Below are 24,269 nucleotides of genomic sequence, written 5' to 3' on the forward strand. Positions count from 1 at the left end.
TCAGACCCGGCCGAGTCCCCCTTTTACAATGATTGTTTTCCCTGCTGAACTCAGTAGAGGAAGGTTACCTCGGAGTTAGATCATCAAAAACACAAATTAGGGAATCTTTCACAGAATCATAACAGTCAGCTGCTTATTAAGGGTTTTGTCAGTGCCAAGCAGATGGCTTGGCCTGAGACTAAATGGGAAAATTCCAGTTTATGACCTATTGTGTGTGCATAAGAAAGGTCTTCGTTCTTATACAGTCAGACAGAGTATGTGTCATGTTGCTTTGGGATTTTGGCAACGCAGCAGATTTGGGCTAATGATTTGAACAATATGACATGGAGCCTGCCAGGGCTGGATAGCGAGGAACATGGTTGCAGCTGAGCGCAGTACGGCACACCGCGGGCTCTCGTGGACGGAGTCGCGTAGTAGTTAACAATTCTCACAGACCTCCGTGAAGCTGGCGCACCATCTGAAAAGAAATTTAATAAACTTATGTCATTCGTTTGTGCTAATTTGTGCCATAAAATTACTGTTTGTGCTGGTTTGGTTAGGCTGTCTACTGCCAAGAGTGGTGTCACAGTGCATTAAACCTCATTCAAGTCAAAATCAAACAAAAAATCGAACCAAATTAGCGTTATTTCTGTGCGCTGTACAAACGTGGTTAGTGCTTGAGCGATTTTCTGACACGTTAAAAGTTGACATACGTTTTCATGTTACGGATTAATCCACAATGCTGATAAATGTTGATTAACGTCATCTTGTTCTTAAACATTATTCTTTCTGTATACTGTAACAAATGAAACAGCTACAAAATGTGTGACGTTTATTTAACTATTTGTGGAAGGAGTCTCCAGTGTCAGTGCTTCGTATCAGTCAGGGGTTAAGCTGTAACTTTACATTTTTCCCCCACAGAATAGGAAGCTTTGCAGTTTTTAATTAACAAGCATTTTTCTGTCTAATCAACTTCATGAGTCAGAACAAAATGCTGGCGAAGGAACTAAAAACAAAACAGGCACAAACAAGTTTTACTTGCAAAATCGGGACAAAGAAATAAGAGCAGTATCATTTAATTTCTTTTTTAGAAGCCTTGCCATGTTTTTTTAGGTTCCTCACAGTGCGTGTTAAACCCTGGTGAGTTTAGATCTAGTTATGTTGGCTTTTTCCTATTTAAGCTTAGACAAATATTTATCAAGAGAAACTCCTCCTACAGCTTTCGAGCCACATGAACCAAATTCGGATATGTTGTAGACGCTGGTCTGAAGTTTGTTGTTTTACTTTTCTAAGAGATCCGAGTACCGGCACTTCCGGTACCGGGTCTCAAAATGGCCTTTTTTCCAATAGACTCCCATTATAAACTTTGGAGGTTTATAACTCGGCAAGCTTTCGAACTATCTACACCAAAGTCGGCCAGCTCCTTTAGGGTGATACTCTGAACAAAGTTTTAAATCGGTGTACTGACTGGCCTTTCGGTTGTGCCGCAGCCCCGCCCCCAAAATATGCAAAATCAAAAAACTTTTTACAACATGGACATGTGACATATCAAAACACTCAGAACAATGAGGGGAACTTCCTCACGTGTATTCTGATGACGTCACATGCTCGTCTCCACTTACCTCCAAATGTTTTGGCACCCTAGCTTTCTGTTTACTTGCTTCCAAAAGTAACACTGACCCTTATGTCCACTCGCCTCCAAAAAGCACCGGCCTTTGCGAATACTTGCAACGTCAAAGCCAACATCAAAGTTTGTCACGACGAACTTTACAAATCTAGTTTATCATTGTGTTGGTTAATGGTCTAAAAGTGACAAGCTGCATTTTAACTTAAGGCAAGAAAAACAATCAAGGTTTTGTGAGGAAATGACTGTTTATAACTGCTACTGTTGTTTTGTGGATTTTCCACAACATTAAAGGTGACTATAAATGATGGAGAATAAAATGCCTTGTTATGTAAAAAGCTGTTTTATGAATTACCGACTTGTCATGGTTACTTCTTACAGTACGGTATAGAGCGTAGGGTTCAGCTTTCTTTAATCAAGGCTTAATTCAGCAATTGCATGATCAAATTTTAAATTGATAGAGCATTTTTAGAGCAGTAGGTACAAAGCTGCAGTGTTCATATCTTAAATACTGTACTATCCGAGGATCCTGAAATCTGCAATATACAGGTCCAAAGAAAAAAAAAAACGGCTATAGACATCCATTATTCTACCACATACATGTACATGTGGACTGTACTAGTTGTTCTGGTTTCGTTTTGATCCACACTGTGATACGTCTTTCCGTGAGAGCCAGGAGCTCTGTGGCTTTGTCCAACTACTCATTAAACACAGACTTGACGGTGCTCTGATTGCTAGTCCAGAAGAATGATCAGGTGTTGGAGGCATAATGGCTTGGCTCATAGTCACCTGTCGTTGTTTGGGATCACCTTGTCATCGTTTAATCATACTGGAAACTCACCGACACTTTTGTAATGTGCCCCGAGAGATTTTACTTCTCTGCTGCCCATTTTTTCGCACTGTATTTTAACCTGGCCTCAGCGTAGATGTAGACATCTACCGTCCATAAGGAGCAGTAGGTAGAGCGTTCCTGGAGAACATATGTGAGCCTTGTCTATCGTATTCTACAAAACCACTTCATCATTACCTTCAACGTCTGGTCTGCTTTGCGGTAAAGGCAGAAGGGTCGCTGTGTTATTGCTAATCAACTGATGCATATTGGCTTAGCTGCATCTACATCTGCTCCGTGTATGGAGAAAGATAAGAGATCAAGTTTCCTCGATCGTGTCGGTGATTAGTAACTCATCTGGCCACGATACTGTGAGAACAGAATTCAGACGATGCAGTCATGTAAACAATAAGACACTCGTAACAGGCCGACATTGTGCCTCTCACTGGAGCTTAGCGGATACAGAATCTGTTTCCCGTTTTCTGTAAATGAAACTGCTGCACCATCTGCAGATATGTTTTCTTTTGCTTTCAGTTGTTGTTTTGAGTCATGCTCTTTTTTTTTGTCATCCTTCAGCACCTGGAGATGGGGAGTAATGAAAAAATCCCACCGCTAAGACAAAATACGTCGCTGTTTTTTTTCCCTTGTCCTTCTGGAGATTGTTTTTTTTGTACAAGCACTGATTTGTGTATCTATATAGTGTACATTTCCTCTCCCTTCATGTTCTGTAAGTTTCCTTGACAAGATTTGTGTATTTTGCTTGCACCCTTGCAGGCAGATGAAGGACCAGAGCAAGAAGGTAGCCACTCTGAAACACAAGGAGCAAGTGGAGAAGAACCGGAACGCACAGCTGATGGAGGAGGCACGCAAGCGTGAGGATAACATGAACGAAAGCTCTCAGCAGGTCAAGGTAATGCACGTGGCAAATAAAGGACAAGTGAGTCAGGACATGTTAAAGTACACACTGAATAGTCTCCTTTCACTAGTCATTGTTTTCTTAAACACGCTCGGAGGAGAGCCGCTTCCATACACATGATCTCAGACACACCCACGATTGGCTAGAGTCACTTTAATCTCTAGCGGATAGCGTAATGCTCTGACTTGTGGCTATGGAAGGTCGAGGCATCACCCAGATCTGAACTCTGATTTCATCTTGTGGTGACCATTAGGCCACCAGGAAGCTCCTGTTGATTTAGGAGTGATTTACTTAGATTGCTCAGATGACAAAGGAGTTTATACATAACTGTATACAAAATATAAAGTTTTGTTTGTTTGGAATCGTTTTGTCATATAAAAGTTTGCCGTAGGACTGTTTATTATGATATGACCACATGTTTTCTCTAAAAGAACACTTCTTAGTTTGGATTCTTGTTAGGCTTTAGAACACATTTATTCCCTTTTGGCTTTTTTTTAAATATAAATTTTATTTATTTATTTATTGTTTTGATTTGATTGAACCTCACAAATATTTATTTGAGTCCTGCATTAATGCCAGGCGCTAGCTATACAGGACTTCCAAACTTTCTGGTTTTTCCTTCTTTCTAAAAGACTTCTAAAAAAAAAATCACCAAACAACCTCTTCACATGCCCTGATTTTGTGTTTTTAATCCTCCCTTCCGACCTCTTGGTCACTCTTTCACTCATTTTCAGTTTCCCTAAGTCATCTCTCCGTTGTTTTGATTTGAGTTCATTTTCGTTATTCTCCACGCTGGGGTTGCTATGTTATTAGACTTTGACCCGACGTACTGTAAGCCTGTGTGTCCTTTTGTGTGTGCAAATATGTGATAAAGCCACAAACTAACTCGTGTACGAGTGAGGTCTCCAGGTTCCTTTATGAGATCATATTGCTACAGAGGCCACATTGTGGCTTTCTACACCCGAATGTGTGCATACTGATGCACCCACATGATGGGCCTTTTTAAGGGGGAAGATGCTTGAACCAGTGAAGGCCTTCTCCATCCAAGACTAGCAGCCACTACCTTCTGCTTAGAGACACCACACTTCAGTCCTGATGCAGAGAGAGAACTGGAATAAGTCAAGACTATTGGAGCTAGCCCGTTAGCCCAGCACGTTATTTGCCTAAATGCGGATTGTGTTTTGGAAAGATCTCTGTTTGTTCCTGATGACTGGCATGCTAGCTGTAGTGACCTGCCAGATCATTTAAACAATACAGATTGAAAGGGTTCACCTCAGGACATCACTTAGGAGGCCATAGACCAATAACCCTCTTGTTTCCTGTCTCTCTAAACTTTAAAAAAGGGCTCCGCTTATGTTTCGGCTAATTAAGGGTCTTGATGAGGAGGTACAGGGGTCAAGCCTTAAAGCAAGGTGGTCATGTTCAGGGCAGCTGCTGTTACCTTTGGAGATGTTAAAGTGACATTATGTCTGACCCCGAAGCTCAATATATATTCCTTTTAGAAAGTCTGAGGGCTTTGTAGGCGCCAGGATTGTTCTTTCCGAACAATGTTCTGGACAAATCAGTGCTTTAATTAATCTAGCCAGATCACTTCAGCATGTTTAACATGGACTTGCATGTCAGGAAACAAGCCAGAAAGAAACCATCAAGAAGACAGGAATTTAGGAACAAGTCTTTTTCTGACCCCTGGATCTGGCTTTCTTGAATGCCCATCATCCACGTCTACAGAACACGAGACATTTTCCACCGCACGGCTCACACACACACACCCCACACATACGTATGCGCACACACACCAAGAATGAGTCGTCAAACCATCCTTCTCTTTCCCACAGATTAAATATTGGCAGAATTAAGTCAAGTCATTCATTCTGGGGAAGATAAAAAGGGGATGAATGTTAAAATGATGAAGAATAGTAAATAGCTGCTTTAAAGCCTGGCATGAGTTTGGGCAATTTTACCGTGCAGTCTCACTCGAGGCTGAACTGGTAAACAACATGGTTCCCATCACTTTTTTGTCACAAGAGGGCCCTGGTGCAGCACTGCAGAAGAAGAGGAAAATGAATGCTGATGGAGTGACAGAATATACGGAAAGTCTGAACATTTATATGTAGGTTTTCATATAAAGATGTAAAGCGTGATCACACTGACCAATAATTACTTTTCAACAATATCAACGCAGTACTTTTAGCAGTGCTCTAGGGATTTATGCAAACAGGGTCAAGATCACAGAAAATCTATCAAATGTTTTAAAAAAAGTTTTCTTCAATAGTTTGTTCCTGTTGTGGGTCAATTTTAAGGGTATTCGAGGCTCACAAGTGACTAAATAAAAGAACTATTCTTGTTGGCGGTGGAGGCAAACAGTGTTGTTGTTCTTGTTTCAGCTTATGTTTGGAAACAGAAGCGAGTAAGGTGTTTGGACAGCAGGGTAAGTTTACTCCACCACCTCGGAGACAGTATAGCAAAGCGTTCTGATGCCGATCGATTTATGGAGAAGTGGAGTGAATTTGAGGATATTGAAGACCTTCTGGATTGGGCCACAGCAGTGCTGCTATAACGAGCATATAGACGAGGGTTAGTGAGTGAGTGAGTGAGTGACGTGACATACGGCTAAGTACGGTGACCCATACTCAGAATTCGTTCTCTGCATTTAACCCATCCAAAGTGCACACACACACACACAACGTGAACACACACCCGGAGCAGTGGGCAGCCATTTATGCTGCGGAGCCAGGGGAGCAGCTGGGGAGGGTTTGGTGCCTTGCTCAAGGGCACCTTAGTCGTGATATTGCCAGCCCAAGACTTGAACCCACAACCTTAGGGTTAGGAGTCAAACTCTTTAACCCTAGGCCACGACTTCCCCAGGAGGAGCAAGCTACACTAATCCGATGTTAAGATGATAAGGGACTAACAACAAACACCTGAATGGCCTTTTGGAAAGCAATTGTCGAATCCTCCTGATCTTATATGGCAGTGCCTTTTCTGTGAAATTGAACTCAAGTACTTACTGTAATATTTATACACATTTGCTGCAAAGGGGAAAACAAAATTATATAGGTAATGGTAGAACGAGTGGAGTTAATGAAGCTAAAGTGCTTAGGGTAGGTTGTGATTTTATGGGCCTCTTAAAGGATGCAGATATAAAAGAGTCAAACGGAAGCCGTTTATGACTCACTGGCACTGGAGTTCTGCAGATGCTTTAATGTAAGGGAACAAGGGGGTTCTCCTGTCTCAGGGAGGAGGAGCCTTTTTTCATCCAGATTGCGTTTTATTATCGTTTTAAACATATATGGCCCAACCAATATATTTGCCTTCCTAGAATAAAAATTCTAGGCAGTAAGATTTGATTTATTTTTACTGGTATTTTTTGTTTCTGGTGCTGTGTGATGGGATGCATGTTTAAGAATAGTTTTGTTTGTGCAGCACATGGATGTGATTATTTACGCACTTGAACCTGGCTAATAACCCAATTTTACCTCTCAGTTTGGCTAATAGTTTTTAAATAAATGCTTTAAAAATCAGGCATTGGTGCTAATAATCAATAGCAAGCAAGGGGTTAGGCTTCTCACAAATTGCAGCTATTATTAGCTCAGATTTGCTTTTTGTTGTTTTTTCAACCCATTTCCTCCTATTAAGCTGGTGCCGGATCGCAACCCACTAATTAGTTCTGCTCAATTGCACAATGGCCTGAGCAAGAGTGGAAACTCCTGACTCTTTTCTCCACCCACTCCACCCTGCCTGATCTCGCCTCTTAACCTCTTTTCCACACTCCCCGTCGTACTGGACGGTTGATCCCAAATTCTTTAACTCCTCCACCTTTTTGACCTCAGCCCCCTGTTCTACTTCCCTCCCTCTTGTTCATAGACACGTGTACTCTGCCTTACTACAACTGACTTTCATTCCTCTTCTTTCCAAAGCAGACCTTCACCTTTCCAGCTGTTCCTCCACCTGCTCTCTACTCTCACTACAGATCACAATGCCATCCGCAAACATCGTTGTCCACTGAGATTTCTGTCTGACTTCATCTGTCAACCTGTCCATCTACCTGCTTACTTCTACCTCCACTCTTATATGTAACGCTATGTTCTTCTCGCTTCTGGAAAATAGTGTTAACTACAGCCATTTCTACCAGCATAGCAAAGCCCAGCACCACCATAGGTTCCTTTCCTTTACACCAAACCTGCCCATCACCTCCTCATCACCTCTGTTTCCCTCGCCAACTTGCCCATTGAAGTCTTCTCCTTTCACTACTCTCTTCTATTTGGGAATACTCAACATCACCTCATCCATCCAACTCACTCCAGAATCTCTCGTTCTCTTCTAACTCACAGTCTACTTGTGGAGCATAACCAAATTGACATTCACGATCACCTCTTTAATTTCTAACTTCAAACTGATGACCCTGTCTGACACTCTCTTCACCTCTAATACGTTCCTCTCACAAACTCATCCTTCAGGATCACTCCTACCCCATTTCTCTTCCTATCCACATCATCATAAAACAATTTGTATCCCCCTCCTCTGGTCTCCTGCACACACAGTATATCTACCTTCCTTCTCATCATCATGTCCACCAGCTCTTTACCTTTCCCTGTCATTGTACCAATGTTTAGAGTCCCTATTTTCTATACTCCTGCCTTTCCTCTTCTGAACCAGAAGAGGTTCAGAACCATTCTCCCTCCTCTCCTTCCTTGACCAACAGTATTCCAATTTCATACGGCACCCTGTAGGTCAACAGTGCCGGTGGCAGCCATTGTTAACCCGGGCCTTGACCGATCCGGTATGGAATTCCAATGTTTAGATTTGGCACGTTTCTATTTATCAGGCTTGGGAACTGGGCTTCTATTTACCGGGCTTGGGACCGGCACAGATGTCACTGGCTTGCAACTTCTGTGGGTAGATTGGAAGAGTGGAAGCTGTCTCTTTCAAATTCACGGAAACCTGTGATTGTCTGGGGTCACCCTGATTGACAGGGCAGGGGAAGGCCATGTTGGACTTTCATCCACAGGTGCTAGGATTCAGGCTTGTAGCAACATGCTGTTGAAACCCTGTGAGACCTGTATATGGGCAAAGCCTTCGAGATCACTTAAGCATCCTGAAATCTGAATAACCGCCAATCCCATCTCTCGTTTTAACTTGGTTAAAGCATTTTGAAAATCGGCTGCCAAACTAACCTTGGATGAGCAGACATCGTTGAGACATCGCTGCAGGCAAATCATCAGCACGGATGTGTTGGCGAGAGGCAAGGTCAGTGCTCACAAAAGAATGAAATGGAGACAGCACTGTGGCTAAGATGAGAAGGAAGTCCAGGAAGGTAGACAGCTGAGTATGAAACAACAGAGATGAGGTGCGCTGCCTATATAAAAGGCTCGATTCTCTTGTGAGTGTGAGCGGGTCATGCAGTAGGAAGCAAACACGGGGCTTATGACTGACACACCAAAGTGTTGGCATGAAAGAACTCTTCAAACGCAAACCAACTCGAACTCTCTATGGGCTGAGGCATGTACTGTTCTTCTTAAGCACTCAACATATTTGGAGTACGAGCAAGAACATTTTCTTTATCAGCTGGTTTAGGTTTTGCGGATGTACGGCTGTTATGACTGCCTGCATGTCCAGCAAAGGAAATTAGTTAAATATTTAATAAAAAAAATAAAAATAATTAAATATCAGGAACATCCTGATAATCTGTCTTAATAATCTGGACTGCACGTTATTTTGCTTTAGGGTCGGTCGGTGTTCCTTGTGTGATAGAACATGTATACAGTTCTGTCCCATTTCTAATCTCATCCATAGCTAAAGGAATGTGGCTGCCCTGAGCTCTACTTCATCTGAATCTGATCATCTCCTTTTTTTTTTTTTTTTCTAAGCAGGTCTCTGGTCCAGTCATCAGAACCAGAGCTCTTTGTTTACTTTTGCCTTTTAACACCATATCTCACTCCTTTTGCTTTCTTCTAATGTTTTTTTTCTCTTATCCTCTTGCTTTAGGCTGTTTTAGACTTTCTCTCTCGCTATCTTTTTCATCTTAACCCCATGTACCTAAACAGGGGCCATGGAAAGCACTACACTTGCCTGTGTGCTCAGGGCAAAGTTTTACTCCAGAGAAGCTTTGATGGTAATGACTTTCTGCTTGATCCCTCACGGTCTTTTTCCTTCCATTGCCCTGGAGAACACCACTCGTGCTGGGGAGTAAATTTGGAGCTTGTCCTTTCTTGAGCAGAACCGAGGATATAGTCAAGTACAGAAAGAGAGGAAACGATCTTACTTGCCAAGCCATGTAGGACTGATGGTGAAGATAAACTGGAACCTTATCATTTCTTACATTTTAGCGTGGTTTTGCTTTTTTTTTTTTTTTTTTTAACATTCTGAAAACTGTTGTTACAGGTCTATGACTTTATGAATGCCAATCAGAGTGTCAGGAAGAGATGGAGAAAGATAGACTGAAATGGAAAGAGAGAAGATGGAATGAGATGGAAAGGCCAGCTTCCAAAAAAAAAATTAAAAAATGCAAAATGTAGTTAGCAAGTAAAATAACGTGAACACTGTACTCGGTGCTCACATTCTCTGTAACCACATGCCCTGAATGAACCTCAGTCAAGATTAACTTTGTCTTCATAATGTGTTGTGGGATTTTATCATGCAAATGTGCAAAAAAAAAAACATCGTAACTCTAGCGTCCCTGGGCTTCCAGCGCGCACACAGATATGCTAACAAAACATGCAGGCTGCAGATCACGTTATTAAGAAAAAGCATTCTTGTTTGTCACACGCTTCAAAGATGGTACTGCATTTTACCAGTCATTTATCAGCTCATTTCACACATCAACTTTGCTAATACTTTGCTGGGATTTATGCTGGGATTTTCAGTCCTGGCTTTCTTTTACACCAGCAAAGGAAAAGCCACATAAGGGTTTTGTTTTGTTTTTGTTATGCAAATCCAAACAACTGGCTTGAACGATTCCCCACTCACATCTTAAACCTTTAACTACAATTAGTTTCCAGTTACTTTTTACATAATTGATAAAACATCCATGTAACCATAGTATCATTTTATTATTTCTACAACCGCTTATTACAATGTGTGTCGCGACATAAAGCTGGGAAGGAAGTACCAACCGGTCACTCTGGTGTGCGTATGAAGCTGGTATGAAGTCTAGCACATGAATACACCTTAAACAAAACACGTTGTAGAGTTATATAGCAGGCTTGAGCTACAGAGATGATTTGGACTGCCTTTTCTCTTCCGATCAGGATTTTGCTTATTCACAGGTGACAACAGTAGCATTTCTTTTACTTGCTACACTCACTACAAAGTGAGCTTTTATTTTTTTTTCCTCTTACATTTCAGCATAAAACACACACATTTCACTTAGAAGCAGCATTTGTCCTGCGAGGGACTCCATATCTAATCAGGAGCTCTAGATGACTGGGTGGGAAACTTCTCCTGCCCTAGGCTCCTGGTCTTAATAGACTCGCAAGCACATTTTATTGGGCCTGTTTGTGAGGTAGTTGCACTTGATGTTGTAGTGCGGTTGGCCGAGCTTATGCGCTTTCTAGCCAGAAGAGACAGACTCCCGCTGCTCTTTTCCGTTTCCTCAGTAAACATTAGCGACTCTTCTCCTTCTTGTGCCAAGACCACTAGAAAAGCATTTTCTCACCCCCTGCAGAGAAATCTGGCTGTTTTATACCGCATCTGTGTTTTGAGACACTCTGTTTGCTCTAGGGAACTTGCACTAAACAGAAATCGGGGTTTTTTGTTTTTTTTTACGGCACTCTCCTCGAGCTAACGCAATGTACTTAGATCTTTTTAATATTATACGAATCCGTTTTTTAGTCAACGTTATTTTATAATCGGTATTTTGGTACGAGCTTGATCCGTTCAACCAAAATAAGTCAACTCCGGAAATATCTACACCTTGTAAGATCTTTAATAACATGCATTGTATGCGAAATATCTACAAGTCCACTAATTTTGTTGGATAGGTTTTTATATATATATACTTTACATTTACATACAGCTAAGTACAGTGACCCATAATCAGAATTAGTTCTCTGCGTTTAGCCCATCCAAAGTTCACACACACAGCAGTGAACACGCACACAGCAGTGAACACGCACACAGCAGTGAACACACACACAGCAGTGAACACACACACAGCAGTGAACACACACACAGCAGTGAACACACACACCGGGAGCAGCGGGCAGCCATTTATGTTGCAGCGCCCGGGGAGCACTTGGGGGGGGTTTGGTGCCTTGCTCAAGGGCACCTCAGTCGTGGTATTGCCGGCCCGAGACTCGAACCCACAACCTTAGGGTTAGGAGTCAAACTCTCTAACCATTAGTCCACGACTTCCCCATAAGAGTAAACATAAACTTGTGCTTAACTCTCATCCATGCTTCAGAAGATAATGTCAGCTGGATATTGTTGATTTGTACTGAAGAGCTGCTGCTGTAATCATGAACTCTTCTACTCCTCTACACCAGTACACTGTAATGTAAAGTCTATAATCCCACTATCCGTTATCACTCATTTTGTCTTAGGGAATCTGTCTTCACCACCGTCACCTCTAGCCTTGTCTTAAGAGATATAAATCTGTGTAAGAAATGTTTTTAAACCTGCTTTGTGATGATCTATTGTTAAACCTTTTTGTCAAGTATACTGAAGTGTTTGTTGAGTATATTATCTTACTTAGCCTGATTCCATAGTCCTCTGACAGGCTCTTGTTTATTCATGTTCATTGTTCCTTTAACAGTCAGGTAAAAAAAAAAAGACCACATAGTCACATGTCATTTTTGCTATATTTGCTGCTCATCTCCAAATTATTCCTGTAGGTTCCAGAGCTCAGTTTCTTCCCGAGCCTCTGTGCAGCTCATCAGTTCCCAGAGCCTCTTCCATGTGGCTTTAATTTGGTCCTCCCTGAGGTGTCTCTTTCTATCAGTTGTGCAGTTTTGGCACCAGGAGCATTAACGTAACGAGATATTGACCGTACAGAAAGGATTAGCGTCACTTTAAATCAAGACAAAGTGATCGTGCCATGTCTTAAGAACGTGGAGCTGATACTTGGCACCGAGGAGAGAAGAACATACACGGTTAAAGATAGTTTTTATCTTCAATTTCTTTTCTTCCTGTTTCCACACTGCGCCGTTTGGTCTCACCCTTCACCCTACACCCTACAGGCTTCAACTTCCAGTAATTGCTGCCTTTAGTTTTAAAAAGATTTTATTTGGTGCAGATGCATCCAGCAGAATGCCAGCATTGCACTGCCTGCTTAAGTCTGTTGTGCAGCAGGAAGAAAAAAACCCGCATGCTGAACACTTGTGTACCAATGACTGGCAAATAAAAAGCACACCCAACGTAATGTGTGTGAATAAGGTGCAAAGCCACTTTGAACCACCAGAAGTACATCGTTACACCCTGCCATTGATTCTGCAAGTTTCTGTTCCATTAATTGGTGGTTTGATAACGATCCTGATGATGCTGGTGGTGACTGCTGTCTAACATGCCAGTCCAAAGTCTTCCAACACAGTGTTCAGCTGAGTTGAGATACGATGAGTGTGAAGGCCGTAGCATGTCATCCGTATCAAACCTTTCAGTGAGTCCATGTGACCTGTAGATGTGGGCGGAGTCATCCCAGTAAACCACACTCATCATCATAGAAGTGTTTCACCGTACAATAAAAGCAGTCAGTATCAGAGTAACTTTCTCACTACATCACATTTTTCTTGGGGTGCATCGGTACACGTAGCTAGCTCGCTAACCTTTTTTTTTTGTTTGTTTGTTTGTTTTTTTCATTTTTATTTATGTCCATCTTCTTTATAATAATCTGAACCATGCCAGCAAAATATATTAATATTTCCTAACATCCTAACAGAGCCACTCTTCATTCTCTTTAATTTGTCACCTCTTTATATAAACGTAAGTATAGACGTCGTATAGAGAATCTCTCTGGCAAGTATCTAAGCATTATTTTTTATTACTTAAACCCCTCGGTCTTATTTTTTTTAATATATTTTTATTCATGGCATGGTAGACCTTTATCCAGGGTACAACTTTCATGTCCTTTATACAGTTGTGCAGTTGAGGATTATGCCCTTGCTCCAGGTGCTAATGATGGCAGCTTGGTGGTCGACGGGTCTGAACTCATTTTTGAAGAGATATCAGGTTGCTTATGGTAGATTTTGCTATCGTGAAGATACCAGGCGCATAAAAATACTAGGTGTGAGCGAATATCAAAAAGGCCTGTCAACCCAAGTTAAAGCTTATCACCAAGTTTGAACACGAGAGCTGCAGCTTAACTTCTTGCCTGTTCCTTTTATGAGTAACCAAAGTGCAGAGGAAAGTGTTGTCGCTTGTCTGATGACGTGGGTCTTGGTCGAGACATTTCAGACTGTATCTTAGACTGCCAACCACATCTGACCTTAACTACTGAAGCTTCTGTTCCTGCCCTGACACACTCATCATGATGTTCACCTCAACAACCTGCTCTTACAGACTTTCACCTGTGATTTATTCTTCTCACACTAAAGATAAAAAAAAAAACGTGGGACGTTCATGTTTTATAGTTTGTCCTGGTTACTGCTTCTGTATTTTAATACCACTTTTCATTTTTAACAGGACTCTCTGAGGCAGAAAGATGAACGAATTGAGGAACTGGAAGAGGCCCTACGTGAAAGTGTTCAGATCACCGCGGAGAGAGAGATGGTGCTGGCACAAGAAGAGGCCGCACGCACACACGCAGAGAAACAGGTCTGTTAACACAAAAGCATTCCTCAGGTTTAGAAAAGTCAGTTATTTTAGTGGAGCACGTCCTATTGACCTTCACATGTCTATATTTATGTAAACGAAGCACGGCACATACGAAAGATACGTATTGGTGATGTGGTGTTCTGTGGTCAAATATCTTGCTGGCTTTTTATCAAATGCCCACATCCTACATAAGAGAAGTACATCTGTGACCACTCATCAGTGTCTCTTTCTCACTAAATCTGTGCATTAATACACTTAGCAAGCTAGCTAATTCTGTTTAATGATTTTTCTCTTTAAACCACATTTTATTACATCCTGTCATCATTGTAGTATAAAGGTGGGCCGTGCAAACATATGCTACTAAATCACCTCCAAATCCTGTGCAGGGATTTTTATAGAAATGAGTCATTTTCCGCTACATATCGAGACTACTTTCTCTCCTCTCTTAAAGGTGGGGTCTCCGTTGTTTGAGAAATGAGAAAACCGAGTCGGGACGACAAACAAAACAAAAACAAAACTAACGTGTAGCCAATGAGTAGAAAGGGGCGTGTCTTGTCACTATGGGCGGAGAGAGTGTTCAGTGCGCATGTGTGACGTTAGCAGAAAGCGGTTTTAACATTGACATGGAGGATAAAAACAAAGAAAGAAAGAGAAGAAAGACTTACGATAAGGTAAGAAGTAGGACGTGTTAATATAGGATCAGCTTTCCAGCGCTGGAGAGAACTGAAGGAGCAGGAAGTTGGTCACATATTCACAGATTGGAGTTTCCTGAGTCAATAACTCCTGAGCTAAACGCTGTTACTACACAAATAACACCTCTTTTCTATCGTAGTAATGTAGAGACGCAGCTACAACCGTGTTTTGTGTAGTAACAGCGTTTAGCTCAGGAGTTATTGACTCGGGAAACTCCAATCTGTGAATATGTGACCAACTTTACTTAAGACGCCGAGGCGCTTTTTTCCTTCTCGATAGGTGAGTAACGTTGGTTTTGTTTTGTTACACAGAACTAATATATGTCTTTGTCCTTTACATGATTATACTTGTGTGTTATTTTTGCTTGTTTGTTTATCTGCAATCGTATTGTTCTTCCCTTCAGCTATGATAGACACGTTTCTTTCCATTAGTTGCCTGGGTTACGTATGTATGTGTGGGCGGAGCTATCGATACAGGGGTGGGACCCATTTGGGTTAGGGGCGTGTTTGTTTTGGCGATTTCAAATGTCAACATTGGCTTTCAAACAACGGAGACCCCACCTTTAAGACGGAATATTTTTAAATAAGCTGAATTGCACTAAGTTAGTAGCTGTTATATTAAAGACAAGTATAGACGTTGTATAGAGATGCTGGTTGCGTTATGGTTTCCTAAGTTCTTTAACACTTTAGAAAAAGGTAACGCTCCGTGTTTTACAAATAGCCGTTTTTAGCACGAGATGAAGAGATTAATGCACTTTTATGGACGACTAGCATCTCCCAAGCTGTTAGCATAATGGCTGCCCTGTCACAGCACAGCACAGCACATCACATCACTACAGCAGCTCTGTGAATCATGCCAACCTCACATCACCCTGCCAACAAGAGGCCATTTAACAACATTCATGTGGCATGCGCCTGCCTGTGTTTGTGTCTCCAGTCAGTCTTCATTTGGAAAATAAATCATTCCTGTATAGCAAGTACGGTGAAATAAAACCCTTGTTGCTTTTTTTTTCCACACACATACACAAGCCGTGTCTTATTTGTGTCTAAAACGGGTCACTTGGTGTTTTCATGGCACCGAAAGAGTTTAAATCACAGCGTCCTTGTGTTTGTCCTGGAGATGGCATCAAAAGGAAAAGGCTCTTACCGAACGAGTCTTCCCTCTGCCGGACGGCCCGTGAGTCAGCGTTAATACGGCTCAGCCGTCTGCTGCAGGCTGACAGTCTTAAGGGTCATGAACACGTCATGCTCGACTTCCTTTTACTCCTGAATTTTGGCCGGAGCAGTCCACTGTTTGGATCCCTTTGGGGTTAATTAGTGCAGGGCTTCGAAGGAAGCCAGTGCTGCTGCTAAGCCTGGTTTATTCCTATGGAAGTCAAGAGAGGACGTTGGGATGGTTGCCAAACTCTGCATCACTGTTCTTAAACCCCTTCATCACCCATCGACACACTCATTAGAGCTTCCATTGCTAAGTGACCCGTACTGGAACTGAGTCTGTGTGCCCGATAATGTCTCTGGATAAAATCGCTTTCCTTTCAGAGAATACAGAACAGTGATCTTCAGTAACGTAGCAAAGGTTTTGTCTGTTAAATAAAAACTTTTCTCTTTTTGTTTTACTGTGTATTTTGGGCTTGTTTGGGGGGCGGGGCTTCAAATCTAAGGTTCGCTTTTATCTAGAAGAATTCATTTTAAACCATGGATCGATTGCACAATTCCATACACAAATTTCAAACTCAAGCCATGGATAAAAGCACGTGTCGGATGCACAGTGTCATCATTCAGAGATAACTGCAAATGAAGTGTGGAGAAGATGCTATTTTTAGCCACGCTGTCAGTGCAAGCACTTGTACCACAAGGGTGAGCTAATTATAGTGCTTAAGTCCTGTGAAAATCTGATCAGTAAAGTGTTCAGTTTCTCCCCACCATCATGACATTTAAAACAGGAAGTAACGTGACCAGTTAACCTTATTACATTGATCTGGATGCAGCACAGAATGCAGGTAGCTTTCTCACCTCACGGTACTGTATGTTTTGGTTGAAACAAGCCCCAAACCACCATTTTCAAGAGGACCAGAGGTTCATTAGTCTGCTCCTCAGACAGAAAACAACTGCCCTGAAAGTTCACAGAGTACATTGGTTTAAGCGTCTGGGGGGGGAAAGGGTTCTTGAAATGTTCTTTGGAGGAATTCCTAATTTCCTAAAGAGGTTCTGCTTGAATCAGTTTTACTAAGAAGGAAGATTTAGAAGTCTAAGATTTTATTGTTTTCCACAGATAAAGGTACCACATGGACAATATAGCATCATTTGTGATGAGAGACTACTTGTGTCCAGTTGTATTTTAACATTGTCTGGGGTTGTTTTACTCTCAGTGTTGAATTCACTTCAGTTTTATTTGAATATACATCGTCACAAAGCCACATTATCTAAATACGAGTAAGTATTGGCACCCATCGGATTTACGTGCGCATCATTACCGCAGGCCAAACTTATAGAGATAAATAACAGCATTAAGTATCTTGAGTAACATTTCACTAAATATAACTGTTAGCTATCATTATAGAGACACCTGTTATATAAGACTGGAAAGTGGTTTAGAGACCATCAGACCTGCTTTGGACTGATTTTATATCACATACATGTGCACAGACCTTATTTACTTTCAGATTCTAATGATTCAGTCTGTTTATGTAATATTCGGAAAGCACTTTCCTGTCTAATATTTAAATCACACACTCAGTGTCTTAACTATATCCCTTGAGTTAGCTTGTCACACACCCTATACTTGCATACACACACACACACACATTGGCACACACACACCCACATTTCCCCTTAACTCTGGTTTCAATTTCCTCTAATTGCTGTTCTCTTGTTGTTCAGATTTTGTACTACACGTTGGATTCAGGCTCTGTACAAATTTCTGTCAGTCTTTTTGTTCTAAATACATGGAAGCGAGTGTTTCTGTTCTTTGTTAGCCTGACAGCCCTCTTCCTTTCCATCTTGCATTTCTCTTCCCCCCCCCACCACCACCACCACCATTTATCTCCTATCGCTCCCGTCCCTCGTTTTGTCCTTCTTGTCCATTCTGACCCATACATTAGCTGCTCTTACAGCAGAGAGGCCTATCAAGTGAAATCACAGCGCTGGCACTGAAGGGTCAGGCCTGTCTTATTTTAGCTGATGCTCTCATGAGTTTTTTTTGCACCGTGCCAAACCTCACTGAGCTAGCCAATGTAATGGGTGTGTGTAATTAAGGGCAAAATGTGGCCTCTCTGGGAGAAAGAACTGTTTTCCTCTGACACAAGCCTCTCGCTGTGCTGTGACACCAATCACTTAACCAGGGGCAGGATTTACGGCTGGCCTGTTCAAATGCGACCAGCTGCTCAAGCAGGACCAGTGAAAGCGTTTGCCCAAGACCACATGAAAATACACGTCTAGTCTCCAGACATGATTCAGCACTCAAATGACATACTTCATAACCTTCTTTCTCGAGGCACCAGACCAAAGAAAGTCTCAGCACCTCCTCTGGTGTCGATCAGGATGAGCAGATAGTGTCCCATAGCCACCAGTATCCCGGTTCTTCCTCCATGTCATCCTTGGCGCTGCATATGGATTTCTGTTTATTCTCTCTTTTCACACCCCTCATGCCCTTTTTTTGTCCCAAATCCCCCCTGTGTTGTCCCAGCAACTCCTTGTTTACCACAATATATAACCCTCTTTTCTTTTCTTTTTTTTTTACCCCTCCCCCTTCGTTTCTGCTTCCAATTTTTGTTTGCGTGATTTGTTTCCGAAGACCGTTCTGGTTCGTTCTGTTCGTCTGCTTCTGTTTCTTCTGCTGAGACAGCTTTGATTTTTTGGCTTCTTCTGTAATTACTCTTTTCTCTTTCTTTGTTGCTTCTCCACTGCTTGCTGCCTGTTTGAAGCTCTTTCATGAGCCTATGCATGACTCCAACCACGCCGACTTTAAGTGGTTCAAGGTAATGATATCATTCTTTTCTTTTGTACTTTCCTAATTTTATTATCTTGCTTTCGTTTTTTGTAAGGACGATTCCATTCCGATTTATTTCTATTTTTCATTTTTCATCTGCGCTACAAATTTTAAACCCCCCACCACCTCCCATTTAAACATCTCGTGAATGTGGAAGTGTGCGGATTTCGGTTTTACTCCAAACCAAACATCGTGATAGGAAGCTTAACCACCGGAAGCTTAGATCATCCTCTGTTGTTCGTTGTCTCAAGGCTTGGGATTTCTCTCAATCTCTGCTTTGCTTCTATGGAGTGATCTGTTTGTTCTGAAAGTTTATTGTTGACAAATTGTTTATGGATTCATTTTCTTTGGCGTTCTGTGGAAGATTCCTTCATTCTGTCATATTCCCAATAATAAACCCAAACTTTTACTCAGGTTAAAAATTAAGATGATTAAATGGCTGGTGAATTTTTCTCTATGGTTCCCAATTGATAAAAGCTTGTCCACGATGGATAAATACACAGAAATGTCGATCTTTATTGATTGTTCATCACTCTCACTCAGTCTTAGACACAATTTCAGGTTACTTACTATTCATTGCATGTTTTTGGGAGGTAACTGGAGGAAAAGGCCAACACACACCACACGCACACAAACAGAGACGAGCCAGCGCTACCTTTTGCATCACGTGCCTATATAGAAATACTGTTCTGCTTCAGGATTGTACAACACTTTGGTCCTCTATTAATAGGTATAAACGATTGATACGTTATGTCTATTGCATGCAGAGGTGGGAGTAAGTCACACATGTGCAAGTCACAAGTAAGTCTCAAGACATGAAGTTCAAGTCAGAGTCAAGACGAGTCTTTTTTAATATTTGTCAAGCAAGTCTCAAATTTGCGACTTAAGTCTGACTCGTCAGGTCGAGTCTTCCATCTCTGAGTCATTTAACTAAAGTCCGAGTCCAGTCTCAAGTCGAGTCTTTTTTTAATATTTGTCAAGCAAGTCTCAAGTCTCAAATTTGTGACTTAAGTCTGACTCATCAGGTCGAGTCTTCCATCTCGGAGTCATTTAACTAAAGTCCGAGTCAAGTCTCAAGTCATGAATGTCAAGTCGAGTCTTTTTTTATATTTGTCAAGCAAGTCTCAAATTTGCGACTTAAGTCTGACTCGAGTCAAGTCGAGTCCCCCATCTCTGAGTCATTTAACTAAAGTCCGAGTCAAGTCTCAAATCATGAATGTCAAGTTGAGTCTTGTTTAATATTTGTCAAGCAAGTCTCAAGTCTCAAATTTGCGACTTAAGTCTGACTCGAGTCAGTCATATGACTCGAGTCCCCCATCTCTGATTGCATCTCCCTAAAACATGCGTCTAATATTTATTAAACTGTTAATTGAGCCTTTCGAGACCTTGACAGTTCTGACACTCTTGAGCTCCTCTTATTGAAAGTCAGAGACCTCAAAGTCAAAAAGAAACTCGGCTCATTTCTTTCAGCAAGCTTGTAGCTTTCACTCCTTACAACAGGAGACAGTGTGAAGTCAGCTCAGAGATGAAGATCTGTAGCCCTGAGGTCACAAAGCATCGGATTAAAAAAAAAAACACACATGGAAATGAGTCTAGTCTTTCGGCTGCTTCAGCTCCGTCTCTAACAGAGTCTTGAACCAAAAACAATTGTGTTTGAGCTTCACTTTCAGCCCCACAAAGGATGAAAGGAGTGTAAAGAATAAGGCACGCCACAGTAGTTTAGTTCTCGTTTTGATTTCCTTTAACGGATATGATTTGGAGCTCCTAAGCTGATCTCCAGGCTGCCATGATCTCATAGCAAATGCTGCTGGCTGTATATTCTCAGTATATCAGGTGTAACACATCAGTAACAAAACCACAGCTTAGCTTTTTTTTCTTCCCTAATTCACTTCTGCTGTTTTAAACAAGTACGGCGGTGACGCACCATAGCGTCATCCCCTAAAAACTCAAAGGACTTTTCTCATGTTTGTGCGTCCTTTTAAGTGAAGAATCCACTAAATGCCATTGATTTGTCTATAAGATCATTGGGTTTTTGGGAAAGCTGCTCTCTCGCACTCTGCCTGCTTTATTTCCATAACGATTGAAAGGATCAGCAATTTTTTTTTTTTTTTTTTTTTTTTCCTGGTGCATTTTTCAGTTTTTGCCCCATTTAGATCAAAGCATCTCCCTTCATCAGCATTTTCAACCGTTTGGAACGTCGCGTTTTGGAAAACATTGCTGCTCTTTCATTTCGTTTCATTTCATCTCTCTCTCTCTCTTTTCTTTTAAAGTTTTTTTTGCAAGTGTTTTTATACATATATATATATATATATATATATATATATATATAAAAATATTGTTAAATAGTGTTGATATATATATATAGTCGCTGTCAGGCGGAATCCTCATATCTCCAAAACCGTTACTTTTCAGGAAATTAAAAAAACTCCGTACCTTATCTGCAGTGCACAGGGTTTAGTCCGCGTTGCAGTGGATTGTCTTGCGCTAAATTCCTGTCCTCAGACGAGCACCAGAACTAGCGGGGGTCAAGATTTTTTTTTCTTTGAGTCCAGTGTTTTGAAGACATTTACCTCAGAAGACGTGTTGATTCGTTGCGACTCTTCTTGAGGAGAAATATGCCGTGAAGCTCTCCTGCGTAGTGAGGAAGAGGTGGACAGTTGAAGTGTCCAATGGAGTTATGAGATTTGCGCTCAAGCTATTTTCAAGACTTTAGATTGGTTAATAACTTGTAAAAATAACAGACCCACGTGGGGACTGACCAATAGCATCGATATGTGAAAAAATATGAAATTGACCAAATTTGGACATACGAGGTTTCCGCCCGACAGCGACGATATGTTAGTATACTCACCATTTAGTTTCTCTTTAATTCTGCTTATAGCATAAAGAAAGCCAGAATCTAGCTGTTTTTCTTTATTTTTATCTCTTCTTTAGGCTTCTCCTCATCATCTACTTTTTCTAATTGGTCATCTTGCTCATCTTTTTTTTTTATTAATTTCATCATTTTGTTTTTTAATGTTGAAAGATCTCTAACATTTTACTGCCGGACCTTCTATGCATAACAAATGCAGCGTCAAAATTAAGCAGCGTGTTTAGAGGTGAAATAGAAGTGTGTTTACAATTTTATGTTTGTGTCTGATCCCACTCATTTGGTGTTTATTGCGTAACACGTTCTCGCCTCTGCAAGAAAAAAAAAAGTCGTGCGGGACCTTCAGAAGTTAACCAAATAGTCAAGAGAAAGTTACACACTGACTTTAGACCGAGGTCTGGATTTAAATATATTGAATATTTGAGTATAGTTAGGACATATTTTAGCCTTAAATATGAATTTTTTTTACACTCACATATTCTTTTAGTTACCTCAACCTGCCAGATTTTATTCACAATTTATTCAAACGACTGTTTTCGGTGTCATTTGGAGCGAATAAAAATGATTAGGATAGTTGTGTGAGTTTATAAAAGACTAACATTATTGTTTTATGGAAAGCATGCATTACGAGACAAGCGGGACGTTTTTCTGGCAGGAGGAACACCTCGGCACAGTCAGCTTGATATCCATCTGAGATTCCCGATAGCTTCGGCAATCTCGTAAGTCTGCTTACAGACGACCGGTGTAATCATCACGCAGGCACGAGCCCAGTGTTTCATAAATAAGCGGTCGTAAATTGTTTCGTGGCTCGGCTAACATCACATGTTGTTTCTTATTCCCCAGAGAAAACAATATGAGCATGTTGCCGTATTTATTTTATCTTCCGATGCTTCATCTACAGGAGGAAATTTCATGTTGAAAGAAACCGAACGTTCGCTTTGATCAGCTCGAAAGTTTGCTGTGCATTTTTGGCCGCTCGCTTTTCCCATTTCCATATATTTAGATGTGTCTGATTTTGCATTTGGCAGACGATCAAATGCCTGACACATGAATAACAGATGTAGCTGAGGTGAGGTTTAATCTCTTAATGAATGACTTATATTTAGGGTTTGCGTGAAGCACGATCCAGGCAGCCTTCGCCGAGCGCTTTTTACAGTAAAAGCGATCACGTCCTTTCATTCTGGCTGAGGGTTTGGTCACTGAAGATGGCTCTGGTTTCCATATCTGCCCTGTGGGCAACAGTGACACCGTATCTGCTGCCACACATCATGGATTCATTACACAGCTGTTCTACTGATGTGTGTGTGTGTGTGTGTGTGTGTGTGTGTGCATAAGAGCTATGAAAGCCTGTTTCAGTGCAACACTGTTTTCTTTTAAGGAGTTCTTTCTTCCTTCTTCCGATCCTTGCACACCTCTCATGGGATGTTCAGTCGTGATTGACGGTTCTTCCATTTCTCCGTCTCACCACAGCCTGTAGCCTGTAAAACTGACGCTGGCAACGTTTAAACGCTTCCCCATGCATACAGGAAACCCAAAGGAGCGGGTCGCTCTACTCGCTTCCTTTACAGAACAACATTCCCTCTAATTATTTTTTTTCTTACTAAGCAAAACATATTTCTATTGGGTAGAAATATCTGACCATCAGCACAGATTTTCTGCTGCAATGACTTTATTAGCTGGCATTAGCTGGCTATCCTGACAGCATTGCTGCGCTAACTAGATTTAATTGTCGAACAATTACAGCTAATTCCACCCAGAGATCACGGCCTGTTTGATTCTCTGTTGGTCTCCTGTCCAAGGATGTGCATCATCGTCAGGATTCAAACTTGCGATCTCCAGACAACAGGGGGAGCACCGCTAAGGAGCCTGAAATGAATTTCTATCCTGCACTTGAGTGAAAAGTGCTAAAGAAGGATCGGAAGTCTTAGAAACTACCTTGATGGCATTCAGACATTTTATTCTGGATATACAAAATAATATCAATGTATTCATTTATTAAGAGAGACATTTCTGCCCAGCAGAGTAATCTCTGATTGCAATAAAGAAAGCAATTATGTAGTAGAGATAGATCCGGGGCAATAATAGCTAAGCTCTCATGTATGCTGGAGAACGACTCCCACTTCATGCACGAGGCTCTTGATGGCACTGCGCAGCTCCTACAGTGGCATTCTGCTGAACTCCAAGCATCTTAATGGAGTGCTACAGCAGGTCCTTCTGTGCTTAGTGCTACAGCAGGTCCTTCTGTGCTTAGTGCTACTGCAGGTCCTTCTGTGCTTAGTGCTACAGCAGGTCCTTCTGTGCTTAGTGCTACAGCAGGTCCTTCTGTGCTTAGTGCTACAGCAGGTCCTTCTGTGCTTAGTGCTACAGCAGGTCCTTCTGTGCTTAGTGCTACAGCAGGTCCTTGTGTGCTTAGTGCTACAGCAGGTCCTTGTGTGCTTAGTGCTACAGCAGGTCCTTCTGTGCTTAGTGCTACAGCAGGTCCTTCTGTGCTTAGTGCTACAGCAGGTCCTTCCTTTTCTCGCTGCTGCTGTGAGACTATACAGCCAGCGCTGCTCTCACTAACCGTGTAGGGACTCTTTAAATCCTATAAGTATTGTGTGTTTATATGTTATATATTGATCTTGAG

General features: G+C 41.5%; 1 protein-coding gene across 4 annotated transcripts in view; it reads left to right on the top strand.

The window, feature by feature from the left end:
• The window catches only part of erc1b (ELKS/RAB6-interacting/CAST family member 1b), a 209,838-nt gene that overhangs the window by 83,808 nt on the left and 101,761 nt on the right, over nucleotides 1-24,269 (top strand). For all 4 annotated transcript variants that reach the window (XM_060889071.1, XM_060889072.1, XM_060889073.1 and 1 more), the window contains 2 exons: nucleotides 3,207-3,342; nucleotides 13,963-14,094. In XM_060889071.1, the coding sequence (XP_060745054.1) occupies nucleotides 3,207-3,342; nucleotides 13,963-14,094 (268 nt within the window). The remainder of the gene's footprint in view (nucleotides 1-3,206; nucleotides 3,343-13,962; nucleotides 14,095-24,269) is intronic.

Source organism: Tachysurus vachellii, chromosome 16 (genome assembly GCF_030014155.1).
Source record: "Tachysurus vachellii isolate PV-2020 chromosome 16, HZAU_Pvac_v1, whole genome shotgun sequence".
Classification (NCBI taxonomy): Eukaryota; Metazoa; Chordata; class Actinopteri; order Siluriformes; family Bagridae; genus Tachysurus; species Tachysurus vachellii.